Source organism: Microplitis mediator, chromosome 1, assembly GCF_029852145.1.
Source record: "Microplitis mediator isolate UGA2020A chromosome 1, iyMicMedi2.1, whole genome shotgun sequence".
NCBI lineage: Eukaryota > Metazoa > Arthropoda > Insecta > Hymenoptera > Braconidae > Microplitis > Microplitis mediator.
Genome location: NC_079969.1, coordinates 8,484,944 through 8,509,004, shown reverse-complemented (window position 1 = coordinate 8,509,004; position 24,061 = coordinate 8,484,944). Strand labels below are relative to the sequence as shown.

Sequence of the window (24,061 nt, the reverse complement as noted above, 5' to 3'; positions counted from 1 at the left end):
TACTTGACTTGAATTTGTGCCTTTTCATACTTTAAACTCTTTTTAATTCCCAAGTATTTAGATGAATAGATTTATCTATATCATTCGAATTACATTTAAATTACGCGAGAAAAAAGACGATGGTATTTATTTTCTTTAAATAAATTAATACTTTAATTATTCTGTCACTAAATATGACTGAATGTCACTGGATATGTAGCTGTATTATATATATCGCATTACTTATTCCAAAATGACAGATTTTTCTACTCCCTTTTGGTTTTAGGAAGCTTCTCAAAGCCAAAAAAGTGTGAATAGAAAAAAAAAAGAATTCATTGACACAAAAAATCTTTACTCGCCTAAAGAAAATTTTGACTTACCCCAATAAATTTTTTGCATTGTGAATTGAAAACAAAAATTTATTTAGAACTAGAAAAAATTACTCGGTGCAAGGAATTATTTCTTGACCAAAAAAATCTTTTCTCGTCCCAAGACAATTTTTGTATTTAATTGATAATGCATAAAATTTCTTGGTGCAAATTAAAATTTTTTGCGGCACGAAATCCTTTTTTTCTGCGTATTTTATAAAATTAGTAGTGATATTCGGGCAGTCACGTAGTGACTCTGATGTTCGTAATTAATTACAAGGTTTAGAATTAAGATAAATAAAATAAATTTATTTAAACAAATCATAAATTTATTTATTTATAATTTTTTTTTTACACAAATACAAATACATATAAAAAAGAATGTGAATAAGAAATAAAAACAAGAATAAGAAAAGTAATAAAAATCATTAAACAAATATAAGTAATATGTAAAAAAAATTAGTATTGATTATTTATATTAATTAATCAATAATTAAATTTTAATACTACAATACTAATTATTATTATTATTATTAACAATAAATTTTTTTTTAAATCATCACATATAACAAACATAATTATAATAATCATAAATAATTTTTTTTTACGTCACTAAATAAATGCTTGTAGACTGCCTTAATTAATTAATTAATCAATTTAAAAAAAAATTAATCTCGATTAAAAAAAAAACGTTTTTTTTCCGGAAGTTTTTTTTTTAATTATTATAATTATTTATTATTTAATCTATTGTTTCTACAAAAATATTAATTATTTATAATAATTACTGTTATTGTTATTATCATTAATTTTTTTTACGTCAATATCGATTTGCAGTTCATTAAAAAAAATAAACAGTTAAAATCCAATTCCTATTTTACGTCAATAATTTTTTTTTTTTTAATTTTTTATTCTATTTATTCTTAATTACTAATAAATGTATTAATTAGTAATCATGTTAATAGTCTGTAGGCCTGGGGAAATAATTAGGCAGTGAAGTAATTAATTAATTGATTAATTAATAATGGATACTACGTCAATAAGATGAGGATTAATTATTAACTTTTCTTTTGATTATTAAGACTACACTATTACGTACTACGTAAATGTTTAATAAAAAATCTGTAAATTTTTTTATATAAAAAAAAATATATATAACAAATATTGCGAATAAATTTGAGGGTTAATATATATATAATAAATAAATTAATCGGTTTTATTAGTTTGGAATGAACCGACTGCATAGGCAACAATTGTTGCGTGGTCCAATTTACCTGGCACCATTGACATTTTTTCAAGTATTTTTTTTCTGCGTGACCGCTGCTCTAATTTTGATAACTGTACCAATTGACCGTCTTTATGTTGGCTGTAATACAAATCAGCGTCTTCGAGAATACGTCTTTTGGCAGCTGTTATACGTACCTTTAAAAAGTCACAAAAAAAATTATGAGTTTATATTAATTGGATGTATATTCGTATGAAGAATTGAAAAAAAAAAATTTGGACCACGAGGTCTAGTAGGAAATCAAATGCCCTTTCAAATGAGTACCCACAAGACCTAGTTATATTTAATATCATAAAACGTATACATATATATTCATATATATATATTTTAATTAATTAAAAATAAGTGTAGCTTGTTGGTACTCGTTTGAAAGGGCATCAAATTTCCAATAAATTTTTGTGATCCAAAAATTTTTTCCATCAACCGTCTGATGGAAATTTAAAAGAAATTACTTACAGCGAAATCGAGTAATAATTCACATAATTTTTTGGCACTATTGCATGGTGGCCCGTCACCAGAAACTCCACGTGACAATAAATCTTCCATACGTAACAAAGTTAGTTCGTGTCGCTGATAAGCTTCGACGATTGGTAAATCATTATTGTCAGTACAATTATTACGTAATCGTGTGTGATGTCTATTATCACTTCTTCCGGGTCTTTGGCCATTATGATTGCTACTAGAGTTACTATTTGTTGGTAGTATGGCAAATTTACCAACGACTGGATCAAAATTATCGGAAATTCCATCGCTTGTTAAAAATACAATATCTCCTTCCTCTACTTCTGTCATTGCTAGTGTTAAATTATTCAACTCTGGATTTGACCCGTCAACAGGTCCCAATGCTCCTAATGCATCACGCATATCACGCATACAATAAATATCATGTGAGCCACGAGTTATTTCTCTGACTCCAGTTTTTCTATGAAAAAAAATTTGTGAATCATTAGTACCTTTTAATTTGTCACAAAATACTCTCTCGTTTGAGTACCCACATCAATATGTTTTAACAAAGTCACCATCAAACTTAAAACCGCGGATTAAAAAAAATTAGTTAATTAATCAATCACTTAATTAACATTTCTTCGAAATATATCATTGTGGGTACTCATTTCACTCAGAATTTAATCAGCTATTTAGAATTATATTTGTTTTTTTCTAAAAAAATTTTAACTGAAAAAAAAATATTTTTCAATTTTTTTTTTTGAAAAAAGTATCATCAGCGCCTTTTTTATTTGTGACAAAATTCTCTCTTGTTTGAGTACCCACATCAATATATTTCAACAAAGTCACCACCGAGTCCGAAACCACGAGTTAAAAAATTAATTAACTACTTAATTAAGGCAATTAACATAATATCGTAATGTACTGTTGTTGGTACTCATTCTCCGCGGAATTTTATCAGCATCAAAAATATCGTAACCATTTTTTAGTAAAAAATATTTCGTAAAAAATAAAACACAAAAAAATCTTACTTGGAATAAACATAAGCGAGACTATCACCAACATTACATGTACAGGCGACATATTTTTTAAATCTAGTATTTCCATCAGACGGCTGCGAATTATTGACAGGTAATACAACACAAACTGTTAATGTCGTAAGCATTCCTTGTTCTTGTAAAATCATAGAATGAGCTGCATGAAATGAACGTAGTAATGCGACAAATACATCTTTTGTCGTTGTAACACCAGTGTTATTTAATGACGGAGTAAATAGTGCTTTATTTAGATATTCCATACTACCATGGACGGCTGAACGTGCTGCTAAACTCGCTTTTACACCTAATACAAATTTTGGTTACAATAGTCAATTTAAGATTTTTTTTATCCTATGATTCAATAGAGAATTAAAAGTCCTTTCAAATGAGTACCAACAACCGATACTTATTTTCATAAAGTAAATATATACGTATATATATTTATATATACATATCTATATCTTGCAATCTATAAAAAATAAATATAGCTTGTTGGTACTCTTTCTAAAGGGCATCAAATTCTCTATAAATTTATGAGATCAAGTTATTTTATTTATATGTTTTTTGAAAATATATACAAATCAAAAATTCAAAAAAGGATTTTTCTATTCGTTAAAAGTATCGAGAATTCGAAGACCTTTCCAACGAGTACCATTAACCTATACTTATTTTTTGAAAATTGAAATATATGCATACATAGATATATGTATATATTTTATTTTATGAAAAAAAAAGTATGACTTGTTGGTACTCATTTGAAAGGAATTTGAATTTTCTACCGAAATCTATGATTAAAATATAAAAAATCTTACCCCAGTTGACACCGTCAGCTAATATCAGTATTGCAGCATTTGGACGAGCGGCAATACCAAAACAATCAGCTATCGGTTCTCCATTTGTTACATTATTTGTTGGGTTTTTTTCATATAAGGTCGTTGCAATTCCATAAGCTAATTCATGAGGTAGAAACCAATTTTCGATACCAGCTATCATTTCGTTATTTGATAGCGAAGCTGCAATTAAATATAAAAAATTAATTACAATTAATTATTTTACTTATCTAATATTTTTTTGCGATGCATACATGCTCAAATAATATTTTTTTACAGGCCTAGTATAGGTATACAATAAATAAATATATATATGCAAATAAATAATCATGCGAAGCGTTTCATGTTTTGATTACTAGCATATACTTCGTTTCAAATTTTTTTTTTGCTGATGAATATTTTGTTCTTTTTTTTTAGCATCAAGCAATTTCATAAATCAGCTTTTTATTGATTTTTTTTTTTTTTTTACCAATAGAAGAAAAATAGTGGCAAGCAATTTTCTAATGAAAAAAATTTTATAGCCATTGTAGGAAGAAGTAGACAATATTTAAAATATAAGGTCTGAGTTTTGATAATTTGGAATTTTAAAAAATTCATTTTCGATATTTTTTTTGACCAAAAATTTTCGATTAAAAAAAGAAATAGATATTCTTGAAGTTGGTAAAATTTCGCATAAAATGAGTACCCACATCGATATATTTCTATTAAGTTGTCATCAATTAATTAACTTAGCAATCAATAATTAATTGACTAATTTAATCACATGTAATAAATACTTGCCTAGACTATATTGATGTGAGTACTCAAACTTCATGAAATTTTGTCACAAATTTAACTACACTAACAATTTTAAATTTTAAATTTCAAAATAATATTTCTAATCACTTATCAAAATTTTTTGTGCCCAAAAAAAATTTTTATAAAAAATTAATAAAAGATAGTTGTAATTAACAAAATTTCCTGTGGAAAGAGTACCCACAAGCCTATATTTCATTAACTCATAAATTAAATAATTACTTGACTAATTATTAATTAATAATAACAATAATTGTTCAATATTATTATTTACCCAAATATATCGATGTGGGTACTCAAACTCCACGAAATTTACTTTCCAATAAAACTCTGTCATCGCTGACCCATTTTACCCCACTAACAAAAGAGAACAAGCACTAACTGTCAAAATGACTTTTTTTTTCTAAAAAAAAATTAATGCAAATAGCAAGTCCAGCATGCTTGACAAAATAATAGAAAAAAAAAAGAAAATTGCATTTAATTTTTGTAAAAGTAAACCTTTTTGAGCATTTTTAAATGGTGCAGGAGCACTTTTAGATTTTCGTAACGGAATCATTTCATTAGCAAAATCCTTAGGCGGAGGAATAATATCGTCAGTACTATTAGAAGTACTATTCTCGTCAATAGTATCATCAGATACACGTATCAAATCAATTTTATTATCATCATCCGAGTTATCAACATTATCTCCACTATCACTAGATGCCTGTATGCCCTCATCAATTGTCGCCATATCGACAAAACCATCATCTGTTTTTTTGTCATCACACAATTCAAATCTGACACCGCTAAATTTTGATGCCTTGCCATTTAAATTATTAACATTATAATTTTTCTTTTCAATGTCATGATAACTGTACTTATAAGGGTTATTTATTTCACTTGTATATTTTTTATCTGGCTCGTATAATTTACCAGCAGCACGTATTTTAATAGTACTATTGTCTATTGGACATGATTCGCTTGTTGGTATCAATAGCCAACGATTATCAGCGACCGAAAATATGCAATCCATTGATGTGTTCACTGTATTAATATTTATATATATATATTTATTTATTTAATATTCAAACTGAGTAAATTAAAAATTTTATAAATTATCACCTAATGATTTTTTTAAATATTTAAATTAAAAATTTTTTGACCCCACAGATCAATAGGAAATTTTATGAGCTTTCAAACGAGTACCCACAAGCCATACTTATATTTTATAAATTCCTAACTGTATATATATAAATATATACATATATATCCAATTATTAAAAATAATGCTTGGGTTGTTGGTATTCATTCGAAAGGGCCTTTAATTTCCTATCAATCTACACTATGAAAAATATATCTATATATATACATATATATAGATATATATTATTTATCAAATATAAGTATGGCTTGTTGGTACTCGTTTGAAAGGGCATTTAATTTCCTTTGAATTTCAGTAGTCAAATAATATTTTCCATTGATTGTTCAGAAGATAAATATGTTATTAATTATTTAATGATTAAAAAATAAACTAATACCTGATGCTTCTTGATCATTTTGTTCAAGAATATCAATATAATCAACATCAGGATCACTAATACTCAAATGCTTCTGTTTCAAATTAACTGTAGTCAATCCGCGATCTGGACCCGTGTAAGCAGCAAATACTTCTTCATTGTCATCTAATTTACCTAGTAATTTAATTGGCAATTCCTCAGGATTACGACCATGTAATATTACCGGCCCTTCAATTTTTTCTTCCGATCTGAATTTTATGAATTAATACAAATTAAAAAAAAATTTATAAAAAAAAAATAATTAAATAAATTTACCCATTTAAGTAACGGGTCACAAAACAACCACCAGGAAAATCAGCAGGTGGTGATCTTGGTGTTAGGGTGTTGTCATTGTGACCAATATTTTCAACGGCAGCAGTTAAATTGCTTATTGATAATTGACGCATAAAACCTACGACTTTTTTTCTTAAACTTGGCATGTTTTTTTTTTTTTTCAAATACTTTTATCACACATTTAAGTCTATGTCTTGTTGACACGTCTAGAAATAAAATTTTAAAAAATTACATAATAAAAAAAATTCCATTTCAAAAATCAAAATTGTTATTTTTTTTTTATTATGTTAATTTCTAAATAAAATGAATCGGATATTCGTGCAGTTGATAAAATTCCCTGTAGAATGAGTACCAACAACCCTATGATCTAATTAAGTCGACATTAATTACTCATATTAATTAATTAATCAATCATTAATAATTACACGCGTCATTTAATGGCAACATCCAAGTATATCGATGCGACTACTCATTTTACTCGTCATCACCTCAGCTATTATTTAAATTTATTGATTTTAAAAAAAAAATAATTTTTTTCAAAAAAAGGACTTTTTCAAAATTTTTTTATTGTAACTTAAATATATCGATGTCGGTACTCAAACTACAGGGAATTTTATAAGAAATCACACCTTACTATTTTTTTTTTTTTATAATTAATACATTACTAAGACCGCAATAATTATCGACTTATCAACATTCAAAATAATCAATAAACAAAAAAAACCACTAGACTTTTTTTACTCCAATTAATTAAAAATTTCGACAATAATGTTATTAAATGATCAGTAGAAAAAAAAATTATCTAAAGAAACAAATACAAAAAAAATTTTACTACGTCTTAATATGAAATTAAAAAAAAATTAAATAATTAGACATGTGTGTCACATATCGATTTATAAACACTCGATTTAAAATAACCACACACTCATAGATAAATGTTTAGTAAAAAAAAAAATAATTGTTAAATAAACTAGACACTTACCAGTTAAATAAAATAAATGCACGTTGTTATTGTTAAGTAAATAATTAAAATAATAAATTAAAATGTCATTATCATAGTAATGGGTGTGATGTCTAAAATACTATTTTAAAAAAATTTTCACGTATAATTATTATATATATTTATTATTATAATTATTATTATTATCTATGGGTTGAGCAGCGAGCACACGGCCATGACTGTTAATAATGACATCTGTCAAAAAAGATACCTTTTAAATTTTTTTTTATTACTAGTCTCCGTTATTATTATTATTATTACAATAGATGTCACTGTATCATTATTCCATGACGTCCCTAAAAGCCATTTTATTCAAAAGTTGATGACAACTTGAAAATTCAATTCACCCGAAATCTGCTACCGGAATTTGATGACGAATTTACAGCAAAAGTTGGAAAGAAAAATTTTCGGTTAATTTTTTGACAATTTGTGCAGAATTTCACCTTTATATTGTAGTCAAAAAACAGATTTATAAAAGTTGAATACTTGCTGTCTAATTGAATGGCAATTTGGAATTCCATTTGCTTGGAACTTACTTCCGGAATTTGATGGAAATTTGAAAAGTTAACTTTTGCTAATTAACCCTGGCTATCAGGGGTACTTTATCTTCAATTGCATCTACTCCGACTTCCGATCCGGATCAACGGAGAGTTTTAAAATCCGATGTTTCTACTGCTCTACTCTCGCACGAATCGCGGCCGCGAGATTTTAACGCGAAAAAATATACATCTCTCTAAACTTTTTTACGTCGTGAGTTTTTCGTTGCGGGAAGAAAACTGACAAAAGACAGGGAAAAACTAAAAGCCCGAAACCATTCACTCTTCTTTCGTAAATTTCGCGAATTTCGCGGCGTGAGAATGGGCAGGCATTACCATCAACTCATCTTTTTCTGAGTGACTTTCACTTTAAGGGATTAAATAACAAAAAAAAGATTGACCTTCATTAATTCCTCAATTACCCCGAATTTAATCCGCATTTACTTCACAAATTTTTTACAGGATACTACAAAATTATCTGTATAAAAAAAACTTGTAAAAATGTTTCGAAAAAGATGATAACTGTGAAATTCAAAATTCGGGACAATTCCAAACTTTGAGTTGATCATTTTGAGTGAATATAAGTTCAATGTAAGTTCTATAAGTTAACGTAAGTTAGATATAAGTTCAATATTTCGACTCGGGTTATGAGTCATAAAACAAGTAATTAATACTTAATCAAATTAAATAATCAACGAATAGTAATAAAAATAAATAAAATAATTATTAATAAAATTTGAAAGATTTTTTTTTTTTAATGACAAGTGTTCTTATTTCGCGCGCAGCTGCGCGCGTATCACTTTTTTACTTTAATGTTGCGTCAATTGTGTATATTTCAATGTGTTATATATTTATATATATGTCAGAGTTAACCTGAACCTGAGATTCTAGAATTCTAAATCTGAAACGTGTTCACTTGAACGTAAACAAAGTTGTCATAGATTAAAAATATAAATAATTAATTAAATTAAATACTATAAAATGAAGACCAATATTATTTTTATGGTTATACATTTATTATGCGTAATAAATGTTTATTGTAATGAAGAAAAAAAAAGTAAATCGTGGAAAGATAAAAATATCATAGATATGACTGATGCTGACATGGAAAGATTATTTGATCAATGGGAGGTAAGTTATATATTTATATATTCATTTCTATTTAATTTCAATTAATTGAATTTTTTTAATGTATTATTTAATAATTAAAATTAAAGGAAGATGAGGAACCATTGGAACCGGATGAATTACCAGAACATTTGCGTCCGCAGCCACAGATCGATATATCACAGGTATTTTTTATATTTTAATTTCCTAGGATTTAAATTTCAAATTAAAAAAATTTGCGAGCTGACAACGGAAGTCTTCAAGTGAATCCATATTGCCCCGGTTGTAATTGATAAAAAATTATTGTAAGCATGTAGAATTATAGAAAATTTAATGCTCTTTCAAATGAGTACCAACATGATATACTTATTTTAATTACCGGCAAATATATACATACATTTTAATTTCTACATATAGGGTAAGAGCACCAGTACCCAGCCCCAATCCAGTAGCCAGCCACCACATGTTAAATTATATCTATATATATTTTGAGCCAATGTTAAAGTATATGACCGGCTGGCTACTGGTGCTCCTACCCTATAAGTCTTGAAAACATATAAAGTAAACATGGATTGTTGGTACTCGTTTGAAAGAGTTCGCAATTTTCAACTCGTAAGTAAAAAAAAAAAAGTGAATTTTTCTACGATCCTGAAGATTGCAGACAATTAAAAATTTTCTGATTGTTTTCTTTCAACAAATTAATTACAAAAAAAAGGCGCATGTAGAAAATTAAAAAAGCTACTGGTGCAATTTTTTTTTACAATTTATCGTTTTTAAAAAAACCCAAAAATTCTTAAACGTCGGCTTGCTTCGGTATGATATTTTTTTTCAATATTTCAGTTTATTGAGTTTTTTGAATTTCATGAGCAATTAAAAAATTTTTTTTCATATTATTGTATAGAGAATTAAATGCCCTTTGAAATGAGTACCAACAAGCTCAACTTATTTTCATATTTTAATAACGTAGTCATATATTATTCAATAGATTAATTAACATATATCTACATCTTTTTAACAAATTGAAAATAAGTATGTCATGTTGGTACTCATTTTAAAGGGCATCAAATTTCCTATAAAATCACGTAATGAAAAATCATTATTTCATTAATCGTTAATCAAATTCATTGAAATGTAACGGTATCATTAATCATCGCTCAAGAATAATTTAAAATAATATTTTATTTTCTTCAGACACTAAGAACTTTAATTTTAATTGGATCTCCAGTTATTCTAGTCATATTATTTTATTTTTGTAATTTTTATTTCATTAGATCGACGCATCAGATCCAGACAATTTATTACGCATGACTAAAGTCGGTAAAAGTATTATGATGTTTGTTGATTTAAAAAAAGATTTAACAGACAACGAAGCTGATAATATATTCCGTATTTGGCAAGGAAGCTTACAAAATAATCACATTATTGCTGAAAGGTAAAAAAATATTTTTATTAAAAAGGGAGAGGACACGCCAGCGTTTAAAAAATTTCAATTTTTATCAAACTTGAAATTTTGTCAAAACTACTGAGTTTACGTAAAAATCAACAGACACCTTTTTCATAGAAAATTTAATTACCTACAAATTTATAAGAAATAATTTTTATCATATCTTTGATAGTTTAGTCATAAAATTAATTTTAAAGTTAAAAAATCCGTAGATTCGATTCCTGATAATTTTGACTGTCGTGATCTCAATTTCTTTTTGTACTTTAAGTAATTAATTATTTAATTAATATGTATATTTTATTAAAATAGGTATCCTATAGAGCCAAAACGTGCAGTTTTCATGTTCCGTGAAGGGTCACAAGCCGTGGATGCTAAAAATTTCTTAATAGAACAACCGGAACTAGAACATGTCACTCTAGAAGGTCAAATTTATTACGGAAAATCTTCATCTGAGGTAATGAAGCTTTTTACTTATTTTTACATTTTCATAAATAATTATATTTATAACATGAATTTTTTTTTTTTTTACAGAAAAATAAAAAAGATAAAACTGAATTGTAAAAAAAATTTAGCACAAATTAAATTTCATTCCAGTGTAAAAAAAAAAGAACAAAAATATTTTTTAATTAATTAATAAATAAATAAATTTTTTTTTATATTACATTGTGAGTTTATGTTTATTAATTATTATTTACTGGACTCGGTCCCATCATTTTCGAGAGCTTTGACTTCCTTTTGAATTTCTTTGACAACATTTGCGAGAGCTTGAGGATTTACTCCGTTCTCACACAATCTTATGCAAATACTCAGAGTAGTTTGGTCAAGATTCGTGTTAAGGAGTTTTGATATCTCGTATATTGTGTGGAATGTTTTCCGAGATATGTTTACTTGATGATTAACTTGTCCAGGCATTTTTAATTTTTCTAAAACTAAAAACAAAAAAAATATTTAAGTAAATTGTTTATTCAATTTTCAGTTTATATCTATATATTAGTCGATTCAAATTGTTTTAAATAATTTCAAATAATTTTTTTAATTAGGATTATTTGGCAATTATCTGTAATTTACTTTTTGCTGCCGTTTTTCTCAAGTCTTTTAAACAGATATTTTTTTTTTTGACGACATAAATTTCTGATTGTGATGTTAACATATTGATGCTCTATCGATAGGTCAAAAAAAAACAGCCTCAAAACTTCTATCTTATAGAATTCACAAAGCCAAGTGTTTTACTAGGGCCAGTAAAAATCTTTATGGCAAAATTATAAATGATAAATATCAAATTTTTTAGGCTCAAACTAATAACGCCTGCAAGTAATTTTTTTTTTCAAATCTATATTTCAGGGAAATTTAATTAATAAAATTTTAATATTTATGACAATTGAACGTCATTGAGTATTTTAAAAATTTTTTTCTCGGTGTAGAGAGGGAGAGGGGGCACATTTTGAATATGCTCTTAAATAAAAAAAATTATAATTAATAAAAAAGAAACATAAGGATACTGAGCCAGGAACTGAACACTTAACCAGTGAATGAACGGTCGTATTTTTTAATATTTCAATACAGAAGTGTGCAATAAAATTAGAGTTGAAGTTCTAAAAGTTGTCAATCAAACAGCAATGAAGTATTTTTTATGAGTGTGAATGTAGCAGACATCAGACGAGTCATCAATTTTAAATAAATTAATTAATTAAAGTAATGAAATTTAAATAAACGCATGTACTAATTTTTTACTGATCCAAATACGCATTTTAAAATTTTTATTCTCCTTACATTTTATATGAGTGTGAATGTAGCAGACATCAAACACATTTAAAATTATTAATTAATAGAATAAATAATAAAAAAAATTAAATTAAAAAAAAATGCGCATTTAAAAAATTTTGAAATTAATAAGTGCATTTTGTATAAATTTAATTTTACGTGCGTTTTTAGGAAACAATCTTCAATACACGATACATAGATTCGGTGATGTTAAAAAGATAAAGAAAATCAGTTATAGGCATATGAAGAATTGGATCACCACAGAAACAATTCAGGCATAAATAGTTAGAGCTAGATTTAGGCTTGGACATGGGGGAGACGCTTTTATCTCGCTAAAGAGGAAACATATAACTGTTTCTTAAAGCAACGGCATCACATAGATAAAAGTATAGAGCCCTTGAGCTATTTAAAGTGTCTTCAGCAATCACTGAGAGCAGGTCAGTTGGAGGAGCGTCATCTTGAATCCAATGTCGTAGATGCTTTTGATGGAACTGATTGTACGCTGGGCATTCCGCTATCATATGCGTTACCGATTCTTCTTTGAAGAGATGACATTGAATACACATTTGGTTGGGTCTCAGGTTATAGGTGGAACCATTAATGGTTATGTGGGACGCAAAGGCATTTTTTAAAATTTTTACTCTATTTATTCATAATTTAAATTTGTCTGATATCTGCTACATTCACACTCGTACATTTTATTTATTTACTAAAAAATTTTTAAAATCGTCACTTGTCAGTTACATTCACACTCATGTATTTTTTTATGTAATTATGATAAAAATCAAAGTGATATTTATAAGAATAAAATAATGTTTATTTATTAGTCGTGTTAATTCACTAGACTGATCACCCTATTATATTTACCTCATATATTTATGTGACAATAATATCGTTGGACAAAAGCCAGCTAGAATTTATTTAAACACTTGAATGCCAATTTTTCAATCCCTAGATGCTCTCTTATTATAAATATTCTTTTTATATCTTTTAAGTTTAGTTTCAAAATACTCCTTCTCTAAAACAATTGTATTAATTATTAATTATTAATTATCATAATTACCATTAAATTTAATAATTTATAATAAATAATTAAATTATCAAAAACTTAAACGTCAATTTAAATTTTAAATTTTAAAATCTCGCGGTTGATTACAAAAATATAAAAAAATAATTTTATATTAATAATTAATTAATATAATTATTGTAAATATATATTTATAATATATAAATATATATAAAATGTCAAATAAATATGAAGAAAGACGTAAAAGACATCCGATACGTGAAGATTCATCAATAACTGGTGACGGTAAGTAATTTCATTAATTAATTAATTAATTATTAATATTATTAATTACCTTGTGCTCTAATTAGTCTGACATTTATATTTTAACTCATAAGTTTTCAATAATAATAATAAAAAAAAATAGTTTAGTGAAAAAAACTGAGAATGAGAAAGAGCGAGAAGTGACATCTAGGAATAAATATATGAAATATATGTTATAAACATATATATGAATATCTAGTGGATTTATATAGTCACAGTTTATTGAGACAATTGATAAAAAAAAGATAGAAAGAAAAATAGTCACGAGAAAGGCGTGACAGTTGAAGTTCTCATAAAATTAATCAATTAATTATTTAATTATTATTATTATTGATAATTAAAAAAATTTTATTGTTGAAAAATTAATAATGGCACTTCATTCTGCAGGAAAAGGAAAACTTATTGCTGTAATTGGTGATGAGGTAATTATTTATTTATTTTTAATTATTAATTAATTGATTGATTGATTAATAAATTAATTAATATATATTTTTATTTAGGATACTTGTGTTGGATTTCTTTTGGGAGGAGTCGGAGAAATAAATAAAAATCGTCAGTCAAATTTTATGGTTGTGGATAAAAGTATGGATTTTTTTTATAATTTATAAATAATTATTGCTTTGGTGAAATTATAATTAAATTTATAATTACAATTAAATTAATTAAAAATATTCAGGATCTAGGATTTACAGCAATAAAATATTTAATAGTTATCATATTTATTATATCCTAGATATTTTTATTTAATTTAGTTGTACTGATAAATTATAAATTTATAATCCATAATAGCCCAGTTTGCTAGCAAAAGTTTATTTTACAAAAGTTTCCTTGAATTTTTCGTTGAATGTCCGTCAACTTCGAACTTTTACGTTTTTGACGACAATTTGTATACAATTTACTGTACAATTTGACGTAAATTTACCACTCGCATTTAATTAGAATGCAAATTCGTTTCAAAAGTTGTCTAGAAAAAAGTTGTTGCCACTTTTCAGGCAAATTTTTATATCAATTTATTGTAAATTTGACTCGAAAAATTTTAAGTATTTTTTTACCGTCAAATTGTAGACAATTTTACGTATCAATTCGGTTACCTTCTATAATGGTAAGGATGAACATTATCAATTTTTTTTTTTTTAGAGTAAAAAGTTACCTCTGAATTGAGGAAAAATTAACCGCCAATTTTTCTTTCCAACTTTTGCTATCAAACTGTCAGCAAATTTCAAGCAATTTTAATGTCAAATTACTGTCAATTTCAAGCTAAAGTGGCTATTCGGGATCATTATTTTAAAATAAGATATACTATTTATATACATTTATTAGCTTTGGAATGAGTATCCACAAGATATAATTATTTTCACCGTGTAATGGTTGTATGTTTGTATTATACATTAAAGTGGCAATATTTTTTCATCTTTTTTTATTTTTTGACGTTCATTTGAAAAAACGTTAATTTTTCTTAAGTCAGTCGACGTTCGATGATTTTTTTATTTTTTAAAAAACGGTAAATTATAAAAAAAAAATATTTTAAAAAATTGCACCTACAGTTTTTTTAATTTTCTAGATGTGCATATTTTTAGTTTTTTCTTTTTTTTTTTAAATTAAATCGTTGAAAACAATTTTTGGATTTTTTTGACAACAAATCGGTTCCAAAAAAAAAAAAAAATATGTACATGTAATCTATATTATTAAGAGAATAGGGAAAATTTCGTTCCCGCCATATCTATATGATAGAATTAGTTAATGTTATTGAAATTGGTATCATTAGATAGGTCTTGACTTGAATTTGTGCCTTTTCATACTTTAAACTCTTTTTAATTGCCGAGTATTGAGATAAATAGATTTATCTATCATTCGAATTACATTTAAATTACGCGAGAAAAAAGACGATCGTATTTATTTTCTTTAAATAAATCAATACTTAAATTATTCTGTCACTAAATATGACTGAATGTCACTGAATATATACCTATATTATTTATATCGCGTTATTTATTCCAAAATGACAGATTTTTATACCCCCTTTTGGTTTTAGGAAGCTTCTCAAAGCCAAAAAAGTGTTCATAGCACGCATTTACTCGCCTAAAGAAAATTTTTACTTACCCCAACAAATTTTTTGCATTGTGAATTGAAAACAAAAATTTATTTAAAACTAGAAAAAATTAGTTGGTGCAAGGAATTATTTCTCGACCAAAAAAATCTTTTCTTGCCCCAAGACAATTTTTGTATTTAATTTATAATGCATAAAATTCCTTGGTGCAAATTAAAAATTTTTGCGGCAAGAAATCTTTTTTTTCTGCGTATTTTATAAATTTAGTAGTGATATTTAGGCAGTCCTCGTTTTATGTATTTTACCGGAAGTTGAAAAAAATCTTTATAATGATAATCAATTAATAAGTTAATAAAAATCTAAAATTCAAGAATTGGTTCGGTACAGCCCAGCCTAAACACAGGAAGAAGAATAAATTTTGTATGACTTTTAGGACCAACATCTGTGGGTCTTATTTATTTAAAAAAAACTTTTCCTTGAGACATAATAAAATTTTTCTTGTACTGTTTTTCTTAAGACATCTGTATGACATCTTAAAGTTGTCTCTGTGTTACTTAGGGACTTGAAATTTTAATTACCGAGAAATTACTTCACTTACTCCGAACTAAAATTTTTTCGTATGAGCTTCAAAATAAAAAAAAATTGAAAAAATTTGTCGTCCTAATGTATATATATATATGATTTTATAAATGGGTTGTTGGTACTTATTTTAAAGAGCATTTAATTATCTATAAAAATAATATAATTAATAATTAATTTTGTTAATTGATAATTAAATTAAATAGACACAGCAGTTGGTGACATTGAAGATACATTTAAACAATTTGTAAAACGTGATGATATTGATATTATTCTTATCAATCAAAATGTATGTATAAATTATTTATATAAATATAAAAAAATTTGTGCAGTTGAATTTAATTAATTGAATAATTATTAATTAATTAATTAAAAACAGGTCGCCGAAATGATTCGTCATGTTATTGATAGTCACACTCAACCCGTCCCTGCTGTTTTGGAAATACCTAGTAAAGATCATCCTTATGATGCAAGTAAAGATTCGATTTTACGACGTGCTAAGGTAATTTATTTATTCATTTAGTATTTAAATTTAAATAATTATCTAAATTAAATTTAATAATTTTTTTTTAATTAAAGGGTATGTTTAATCCAGAGGATATTCATTCAACATAAATATATAAAAAAAGTTATTAACAATTATTTTAAAAATATGTTACTAATAAATGTTAAATAATATAAATATAAATATAAATATGAATATAATTATGATAAAAAAAATAATTAATGGATAATTTATTAAATTTTATTTTTGCTGCTTAAATTTATTTCGATTAAAAAAAAATATTTCTAAAATTAAAAAAAAAAAATTTTTTTGATTACATTCCGTTTTGTTTTAATTAAAAATGAATAAAAAAAATTTTAATAAAATAAAATTTCCATAGCAATTTATTTTAATTAATTAATTAATTAATTGATTGATTGTAAATACAAATTTAAATTTCACTGTAAATGAAGGTATTGAATAAAAAATAAATAGTCGACACAAAAAATATGTATTTTAAAAAATGTATACAAGGTTATAATGGATAATATAAATAAATATTGTAGCAATAAAAAAATCAGTTATTTCAGTTATTTAAAAAAATGTTTAAGTTGTCGAGTATATAAAAACTTGTTGCATAAAAATAAAATCAGCGAGTTGGTAATTAAATTAAAAGGATTAAAAAAATCACGCGGTTATAAAATTGGGATTAAAAAATTCATAAAATAAATAATTTGTTTAATTCATTTATCTAATTGTTTTTAATCGTCTTTTTCCTCTCTGGCAGCCATGAATAATTTCTGTACCGTGTGCGTCGCTTTTTCTGTAACAAAAAAAAATCAAATTATTATTTTTTTAAAAATAAATTACTAAGTAGCGGAGTGCGAAATTTAAAATTCAAATTCTGTCTAAACCATCAGATTTAGGTGAAATATGAAAAAGACCTTTTTTATAGAGAATTAAATTTTCTACAAAAATGTTTATATCAATTTTTGTCGTATCTTTGATAGTTTAGTCAGAATATCAATTCAAAGATAAATGAAATGAAAGTGAAAATTTCAAAAAATTGTTAATTAATAAGATGATTAAAAATTACCATTTAATTTGAGAAACCATAATGGTTTATTTTTCCATACAATACCAGCAAAATAAGCCGGTACACCCGACAATGTTATCAGTGCGCCCATGCCAACTTCAATTGGTCGTTCTAGACACGGTACTATTACTAAAAATGCACAAATGACAACAAATACTATTGGCACCCAAATTGGTATCTGTAAAAAAAAAAAAATAATTATTAAATCGTTAATCAATTGATAGTCATTAATTATTAAAAGTTATTTAATTAACTTACCTTAATAGGTCGCGGCATAGTCGGGCGCTTGTACCTCAGCCACAAAATTCCCGCGACTGATATCATGATGAAAAATGATTCGACGATACTACAATATGTTATCAGTACAAAAATATCACTTGTACATAACATCATCAATGACAATATACACTAATTAATAAAAATAATTAATTGATTAATGATTTACATTTTAAAAAAATTCAATCAAGTCTTCAAAAAAAATATTTTTTTGAGATTTAATAATTTTTAAATAAATGAATGGTAATAGGCGTCTTGGTCCCCGGACAAAATATCCCCAACAAAATATCCTCGCTAAAATATCCCTGGATAAAATATCAACCTGGGTTGAATATACATAAAACATGTGAAAAATGGGCACAGTATTATTTCAATCGTCTGTAGTGTAAAATGGTTTTCGACGAAATATTCTCGTAACCCTTATAGCATATTTAATATAAAAAAAAAATCATTTAAATGTTTAAACATTTTAGAATCCTCGCAGATTTGAATCACGGTGGAAACACCGTGGATCCACCGTGGTTACACGTTGGGTTTGTTCCATTTTACCACCGTGTATACACAGTGTATCCACTGTGATTCCACGGTGGCTTGGTGCCATTTCACTACCGTGGTTCCACGGTGTATCCACCGCGTAATCACAGTGGAAACACCGTAAATCCACGGTGGTAAAATGGAACAAACCCATCGTGTTTCCACCGTGATTCTAAACCGCCTGGGAAGATATTTTATCCTGGGGGTTTTTGGTCTTGATATTCTGTCCGGGGGATATTTTGTCCGGGGATCAAGACGCATAGAACCAAATAAATTACCAAGAAAACTAAAGCAGGTGTCGGTGAAAATCTTTTTACATTAATATGACTTAACATTGCTGGAAAATGTCCATTACGTGCACCGACAAAGCACATACGTGATGATGTCATAATATGGACACTCAGACCGCCAAATGCTGATGTTGCTACTAATACTGGCATTATCCATGACATTACACCTAACAGTTTATCCGCCAGTGTCTTAATAAAAAATTTTTAATAATTAATTAATTAATTGTTTATTTAAATTAGTAATTGGATGTAGATAAGCAGTAACGTGTCAACCCACAAAATATTGAGTTTCGATATTTTTGTACCAAATAATTCCTTAGTAACGAAAAATTTTTTTTGAGTCGTTTAGCGTAAAAAAAAAAAATTTATATTTAGCGCAACAAATAATAAATGAACTTTTCTTATTACAAGTATTTAATTTTTTTGTAATTAACTTTTTACGCTACAATATTTCTGCTGTAATTATTTTACCAGTACAGTGTCAAGTTACTTGAGATTAATTGAACCTAATAGACAAGTACGATTAGTAATTTTGCAAAACCGAGTCAAGTCTAATGAAACGTTTTTGATAATTAGATTCGCTACTTTGTATTTCATAATACAAAATTTTAGTTGATTTTTTATGGATCTGCTTATTTTAAATCCTCAAACTATTGTATTTTTTTTTGCTGAACGATTAATAAAAGCGATGGAAGCAATTTGTGCTCGAATAATTTCCAGATAAATTTTATTAAAAATAGTTTAAAATCTTCAAACCCAATTTTCTAAAATTACGTCTACGTTGGTTGACACGTTATTGCTTATCTACGTCAGTTTATTGATTTATTAATTACCACAGCAATAGCACTTGAGGCGATCATTGTCGTCGGATCAAGGACTGCAAGATACGCAACGTTTGCTAGCGCGTATATTATTGTTACTAATGGTAATGATATATAAATAGCACGTGGTAAATTTCTAAAAATTAATTAAATTACATTATTAATTAATTAATTAATTTATTTATTTATTTATGGACTTACTTGTAAGGATCTTTTAATTCTTCAGTCATAAAATTTAAATAATTCCATCCAGAATATGAAAATATACCAGAATAAAATGCAATTGCTATTTTACCAGGATCTTTTGTCGTTTTTTCAAAGGCATTTTCATAATTTTCAGTATGTCCTGTAAAAATTTTTTTTTTTAATAAAAATTTTTTCTCAATTTATTTATATATATTAATATTTTGATTAAACTATTGAGTTTACAAGAAAATTTATAAGGACCTTTTTTGTAGAGAATTTAATTTCCTATAAAATGATTTCTTACAATTTTTATCATATCTATGATAGATTAGCCAGAATTTTATTTTAAAGTAAACAAAAAAAAATTTACTTGATTCTTAAAAAAAAATAATTTAACTTTTAAAATTTATATCATCCAAACTATCAAATTTTCATGAAAATTCATAAGGACATTTTTTGTAGAGAATTTAATTTCCTGTAAAATTGATCTTATACATTTTTTTGTCACACGATTTTTTCCTGTGCTAATAAACGAAAAACAAAATAAAAGTAATTTATCTCTAAACAATAAATTTAAATTTTTAATTAAATTAATTAATTAATATAATAAATATATACCTAAGCACAACCATGTTAATCCAGCGATAATAATAATAACTAATGCACTTATTTTAGCAAACATAATAATATTTTGCATTTTAGAAGTTTCTTTAACGTCGTAACAATTTATGAAAGTCAATAAACCTGTAAAAAAAATTATTTTATTTATTTATCACTTTCGTAATTAACTAATTAATTAATTAATTAATATGAAAAAATATATAAACATACATATCGTACAAGCAGCTAATAAACGTACACTTTCATCAGGTATTGTACAATTTTGAAAAAATGGTTGCAGTACATATTCAGCAAATGTTAAGGCCATTATTGCATTTGTTGTTGGTCTGAAAAATAAATTAATTTAATTGATTAAATAAATTATTTATATATTTATGATGGAAGTTAATTAACTTACACAAATATTAAATTAGCGGCCCATAAATATAAAAATGATGGCAGTTCACCAAAGGCCTCATGAATGTAAGCATAGTCACCACCACTTCGAGGTATACTTGTACCTAATTCGGCATAACATAGTGCACCTATCATTGATAATAATCCACATAATATCCATACTATTAATGATAACCCAACGCTACCGACTTCTTGAATTACTCCTTTTGGTGATATAAAAATACCTGTAATATTTTTTAAATATTTGTAAGTATTTTTGGGGTGGAGAATATTTTTGAAGCTTAAGAAAAATTATTGATGAAAGTTAATTGAATTTTCTAGGAGTGTAATGAAAATTATTAAGAGTTAAATGTACTGTCTATGAGTTTAATAATTATTATTAAGAGTTAATCGAATTTTCTGGTAGCTTGAAAAAAATGATTGGAAGTTAATTGAATTTTTTAGGAGCATAAAAAAAAATTATTGAGAGATAAGTGAATTTTCTAGGAGCTTTAAAGAAATTATTAAGAGTTAAGTGAATTTTCTGGGAGCTTTGAATAAATTATTGAGAATTGATCGAATTTTCTAGAAACTTAGAAAAAATTATTGAGATTTTATTGAACTGTCTAGAGGTTTTAAAAAAGAATTCGTAGTCCGAATAATTTTCTAATAATTTTTAAAACAAAACATCAACTTAATTTTATTTTCTAGAGATTTAAAAATTTTTCCAGATATGATTGAATTTTTTAGAATCCAAAAAATTATTTTAGTCGTAGATAAAATTTTTTAAAGCTGATTGAATAATTTAAAATCTTCTAGAAACTTTGAAATAAACTTTCTAGATAATCTCAAATATTAGTTATGAGTTTAAAAAATTATTGTCTATATAAATCTACATTAAATAAATTACGGAAGGTGAGAATAATAATAGATACTTTTTTTAAGATAAAAGAAACTTCTAGAAACTTTGAATAAAATTCTAGTACTTATAGAAATTGATAACATTCTTAATCATAAATTAATTTTTTCTATCAACTGCTTCATATTTAAGAAAATTACCAGAGCTAAAGAATAAATTCTAGAGGATTATAAAAAATTCCATTACTTCTAGGAAATATTCTAGAACATTATCAGCCATAAATATTATAATTTCATAAATAAAATAAATTAAAATTAATAAAAAAAAATACCAATTAAAAAAGTTCTAGAAAGTTAAAAAATTTTTAGTACTTCTAGTAAATATTCTAGAACATCATCAGCCATAAATATTTTAATTTCGATGATAAAATAAATTTAAATTGATTTAAAAAATTACTAAACAAAAATAAAACTTATAGAAAGTTAAGACACAATTCTAGAAGGTTAAAAAAAAATTTGGAGCTTGAAAAAAATTCTAGTACTTCTAGTAAATATTCTAGAACATTGTAAGCCATTAATATTTTAATTTCAATGACGAAATAAATTTAAATTGATTTAAAAAATTACTAGACAAAAATAAAAGTTATAGAAAGTTAAGACAAAATTCTAGAAGGTTAAAAAAAAATTTGGAGCTTGAAAAAAATTCTAATATTTCTAGTAAATATTCTAGAACATTATCAGCCATAGATTTCTTAATTTCATTAACAAAATAAACTTTAATAGTTTTAAAAATTTACCAGAGCCAAAAATAATTCCTAGAATAATTGCAACACCCTCTAATAATCCTAATTGTTTTTTCATTTGAACTTTATCATTTTCTTTTAATTCCCCACCATTTAACACTCTCATTTCACTATCAACACTTTCTCTAACCATTTTTAAAATTTTAAGAATTTATTTTTTTTCCCGCGCTTATTTAAATCAAAAATTAAAAATTAAAAAATTCAAATTCACTTTTATTTATAGATTTTAAAACTTATATTTGGTCACAGCTTTTTCTATCAATTTTAATTATTGTCTTAAGACGTAATTTTATTTATTAACTTCCATAAGGTAATGATTATAATTTATACAAATCGCAGATATAGAAATAGGTATAGATATATAAATATAAATATAATAATAATATGTTTTTAATAAACGGATCTCAAGATAAAAAGCTCTGATTTAAATGATAAATAACAAGTATTAAATTACATATATGTTTACTACTTATATATGTATATATGTATATTTATACTTAAACATATATATCACATATCACACTCAATTTAATACACGTGCGTTTGATATAGCCGGAATGATATATATTATTACATCATTATTAACCTCTAAGTTAAATAAAATAAAATAAATAATAATAATAACAATAATAGTCAAAGAAAATAATAATAATGTGCAGAGGGTCTAGAGGAATATTCCGTGAGGTTCGTGAGAGGATTTTATTATTATTAGGCCAATTATATAGGCCAATGGAAATGAGTTGGGGGTTGATCGCCTCTGGCGGGAAATTTAAAATTTCTCCCAGTCGTTGATGATTTCCTTTTTTTTTTATTATCATCGCAAAATCGGAAGATTTAGGTGGGAGTTTAAATTGATAAGAATATTTTCTAGATATTTTAATTGGCTATAAGATTGGGAGGGAATATTTTTTTGAATTTTTTTATAGTTCTGTCAGAATTTAAATTTAAAGATTTTTGAAGTATAACTTGTTTTGCAATATTTTTATTTATGTAAATTTTTAAATTTACTTGCACTCAGAAAAATTTCCTATTTATTTAGTAATTTTTTCCGAGTCCAGGAATTTTATAAATTTCCCGAATTTCCACGGAAATGTCTTTTAGTATGATACTGAAAACAGTCGAAGTCTAATAATTTTAGGATTATTTTTCAAAACGATAAATTATAAAAGAAAATTTTTGAAAAAATTGCACCTACAGTTTTTTTAATTTTCTAAGTGAGCATATTTTTAGTTTTAGTTTTTTTTCTAATTGATTTGATAAAAAAAACAATCCAAAAATTGCTGATTGTCTGTCAATTTCACGATCATTCTTTTAGTCCACACCTCAAAAAATTTTCCCATATCTAG

General features: G+C 25.5%; 4 protein-coding genes across 7 annotated transcripts; 2 read left to right on the top strand and 2 right to left on the bottom strand.

Annotated features, from left to right (window-relative positions):
• Positions 1-1,527: 1,527 nt before the first annotated feature.
• LOC130671117 (PP2C-like domain-containing protein CG9801) lies at positions 1,528-7,751 on the bottom strand. Of its 3 annotated transcripts, none has more exons than XM_057474829.1 (8): positions 7,550-7,751; positions 6,550-6,773; positions 6,256-6,482; positions 5,234-5,761; positions 3,923-4,123; positions 3,105-3,414; positions 2,086-2,551; positions 1,528-1,766 (listed from the first exon to the last, which is right to left on the bottom strand). In XM_057474829.1, the coding sequence occupies exons 2-8, from the start codon at positions 6,711-6,713 to the stop codon at positions 1,551-1,553; spliced, it is 2,112 nt and encodes a 703-aa protein (XP_057330812.1). In that variant the 5' UTR covers positions 6,714-6,773; positions 7,550-7,751; the 3' UTR covers positions 1,528-1,550. The 3 variants fall into 3 exon arrangements, with proteins under 3 accessions (XP_057330812.1, XP_057330821.1, XP_057330830.1); XM_057474838.1 differs by lacking the exon at positions 7,550-7,751 and adding an exon at positions 7,197-7,326; XM_057474847.1 differs by lacking the exon at positions 5,234-5,761.
• Positions 7,752-8,956: 1,205 nt separating this feature from the next.
• LOC130663948 (LDLR chaperone boca) lies at positions 8,957-11,334 on the top strand. The gene is made up of 5 exons (XM_057463575.1): positions 8,957-9,234; positions 9,321-9,395; positions 10,482-10,642; positions 10,964-11,108; positions 11,186-11,334. Exons 1-5 carry the CDS (start codon positions 9,085-9,087, stop codon positions 11,213-11,215), a joined length of 561 nt encoding a protein of 186 aa, XP_057319558.1. The 5' UTR covers positions 8,957-9,084; the 3' UTR covers positions 11,216-11,334.
• Positions 11,335-13,494: 2,160 nt separating this feature from the next.
• LOC130664018 (V-type proton ATPase subunit F 1) lies at positions 13,495-17,334 on the top strand. 2 transcript variants are annotated; one of them, XM_057463696.1, is made up of 6 exons: positions 13,495-13,727; positions 14,133-14,167; positions 14,246-14,327; positions 16,578-16,660; positions 16,751-16,873; positions 16,951-17,334. In XM_057463696.1, exons 1-6 carry the CDS (start codon positions 13,658-13,660, stop codon positions 16,984-16,986), a joined length of 429 nt encoding a protein of 142 aa, XP_057319679.1. In that variant the 5' UTR covers positions 13,495-13,657; the 3' UTR covers positions 16,987-17,334. The 2 variants fall into 2 exon arrangements, with proteins under 2 accessions (XP_057319679.1, XP_057319769.1); XM_057463786.1 differs by lacking the exon at positions 13,495-13,727 and having other exon boundaries at positions 13,985-14,167; positions 16,951-17,282.
• On the bottom strand, positions 17,269-23,376 carry LOC130663873 (Y+L amino acid transporter 2). Its single transcript, XM_057463452.1, has 10 exons — positions 22,710-23,376; positions 21,077-21,299; positions 20,890-21,005; positions 20,677-20,802; positions 20,074-20,218; positions 19,885-20,008; positions 19,040-19,240; positions 18,210-18,359; positions 17,952-18,129; positions 17,269-17,678 (listed from the first exon to the last, which is right to left on the bottom strand). The coding sequence occupies exons 1-10, from the start codon at positions 22,846-22,848 to the stop codon at positions 17,617-17,619; spliced, it is 1,464 nt and encodes a 487-aa protein (XP_057319435.1). The 5' UTR covers positions 22,849-23,376; the 3' UTR covers positions 17,269-17,616.
• Positions 23,377-24,061: the final 685 nt, after the last annotated feature.

Excerpts from the sequence above, each read along its gene's own strand:
- LOC130671117 (XM_057474829.1), bottom strand. The coding sequence starts at position 6,713 with ATGCCAAGTTTAAGAAAAAAAGTCGTAGGTTTTATGCGTCAATTATCA. Across the intron at positions 6,483-6,549 it reads GTGACCCGTTACTTAAATGG|ATCGGAAGAAAAAATTGAAG; the intron begins GTAAATTTATTT and ends CATAAAATTCAG. Across the intron at positions 3,415-3,922 it reads AGCTGACGGTGTCAACTGGG|GTGTAAAAGCGAGTTTAGCA; the intron begins GTAAGATTTTTT and ends AATTTGTATTAG.
- LOC130663948 (XM_057463575.1), top strand. The coding sequence starts at position 9,085 with ATGAAGACCAATATTATTTTTATGGTTATACATTTATTATGCGTAATA. Across the intron at positions 9,235-9,320 it reads GATTATTTGATCAATGGGAG|GAAGATGAGGAACCATTGGA; the intron begins GTAAGTTATATA and ends TTAAAATTAAAG. Across the intron at positions 11,109-11,185 it reads ACGGAAAATCTTCATCTGAG|AAAAATAAAAAAGATAAAAC; the intron begins GTAATGAAGCTT and ends TTTTTTTTACAG.
- LOC130664018 (XM_057463696.1), top strand. The coding sequence starts at position 13,658 with ATGTCAAATAAATATGAAGAAAGACGTAAAAGACATCCGATACGTGAA. Across the intron at positions 14,168-14,245 it reads TTGCTGTAATTGGTGATGAG|GATACTTGTGTTGGATTTCT; the intron begins GTAATTATTTAT and ends ATTTTTATTTAG. Across the intron at positions 14,328-16,577 it reads TTTTATGGTTGTGGATAAAA|ACACAGCAGTTGGTGACATT; the intron begins GTATGGATTTTT and ends TAAATTAAATAG.
- LOC130663873 (XM_057463452.1), bottom strand. The coding sequence starts at position 22,848 with ATGGTTAGAGAAAGTGTTGATAGTGAAATGAGAGTGTTAAATGGTGGG. Across the intron at positions 21,300-22,709 it reads AGGAATTATTTTTGGCTCTG|GTATTTTTATATCACCAAAA; the intron begins GTAAATTTTTAA and ends AAAATATTACAG. Across the intron at positions 20,219-20,676 it reads ATTAACATGGTTGTGCTTAG|GACATACTGAAAATTATGAA; the intron begins GTATATATTTAT and ends AAATTTTTACAG.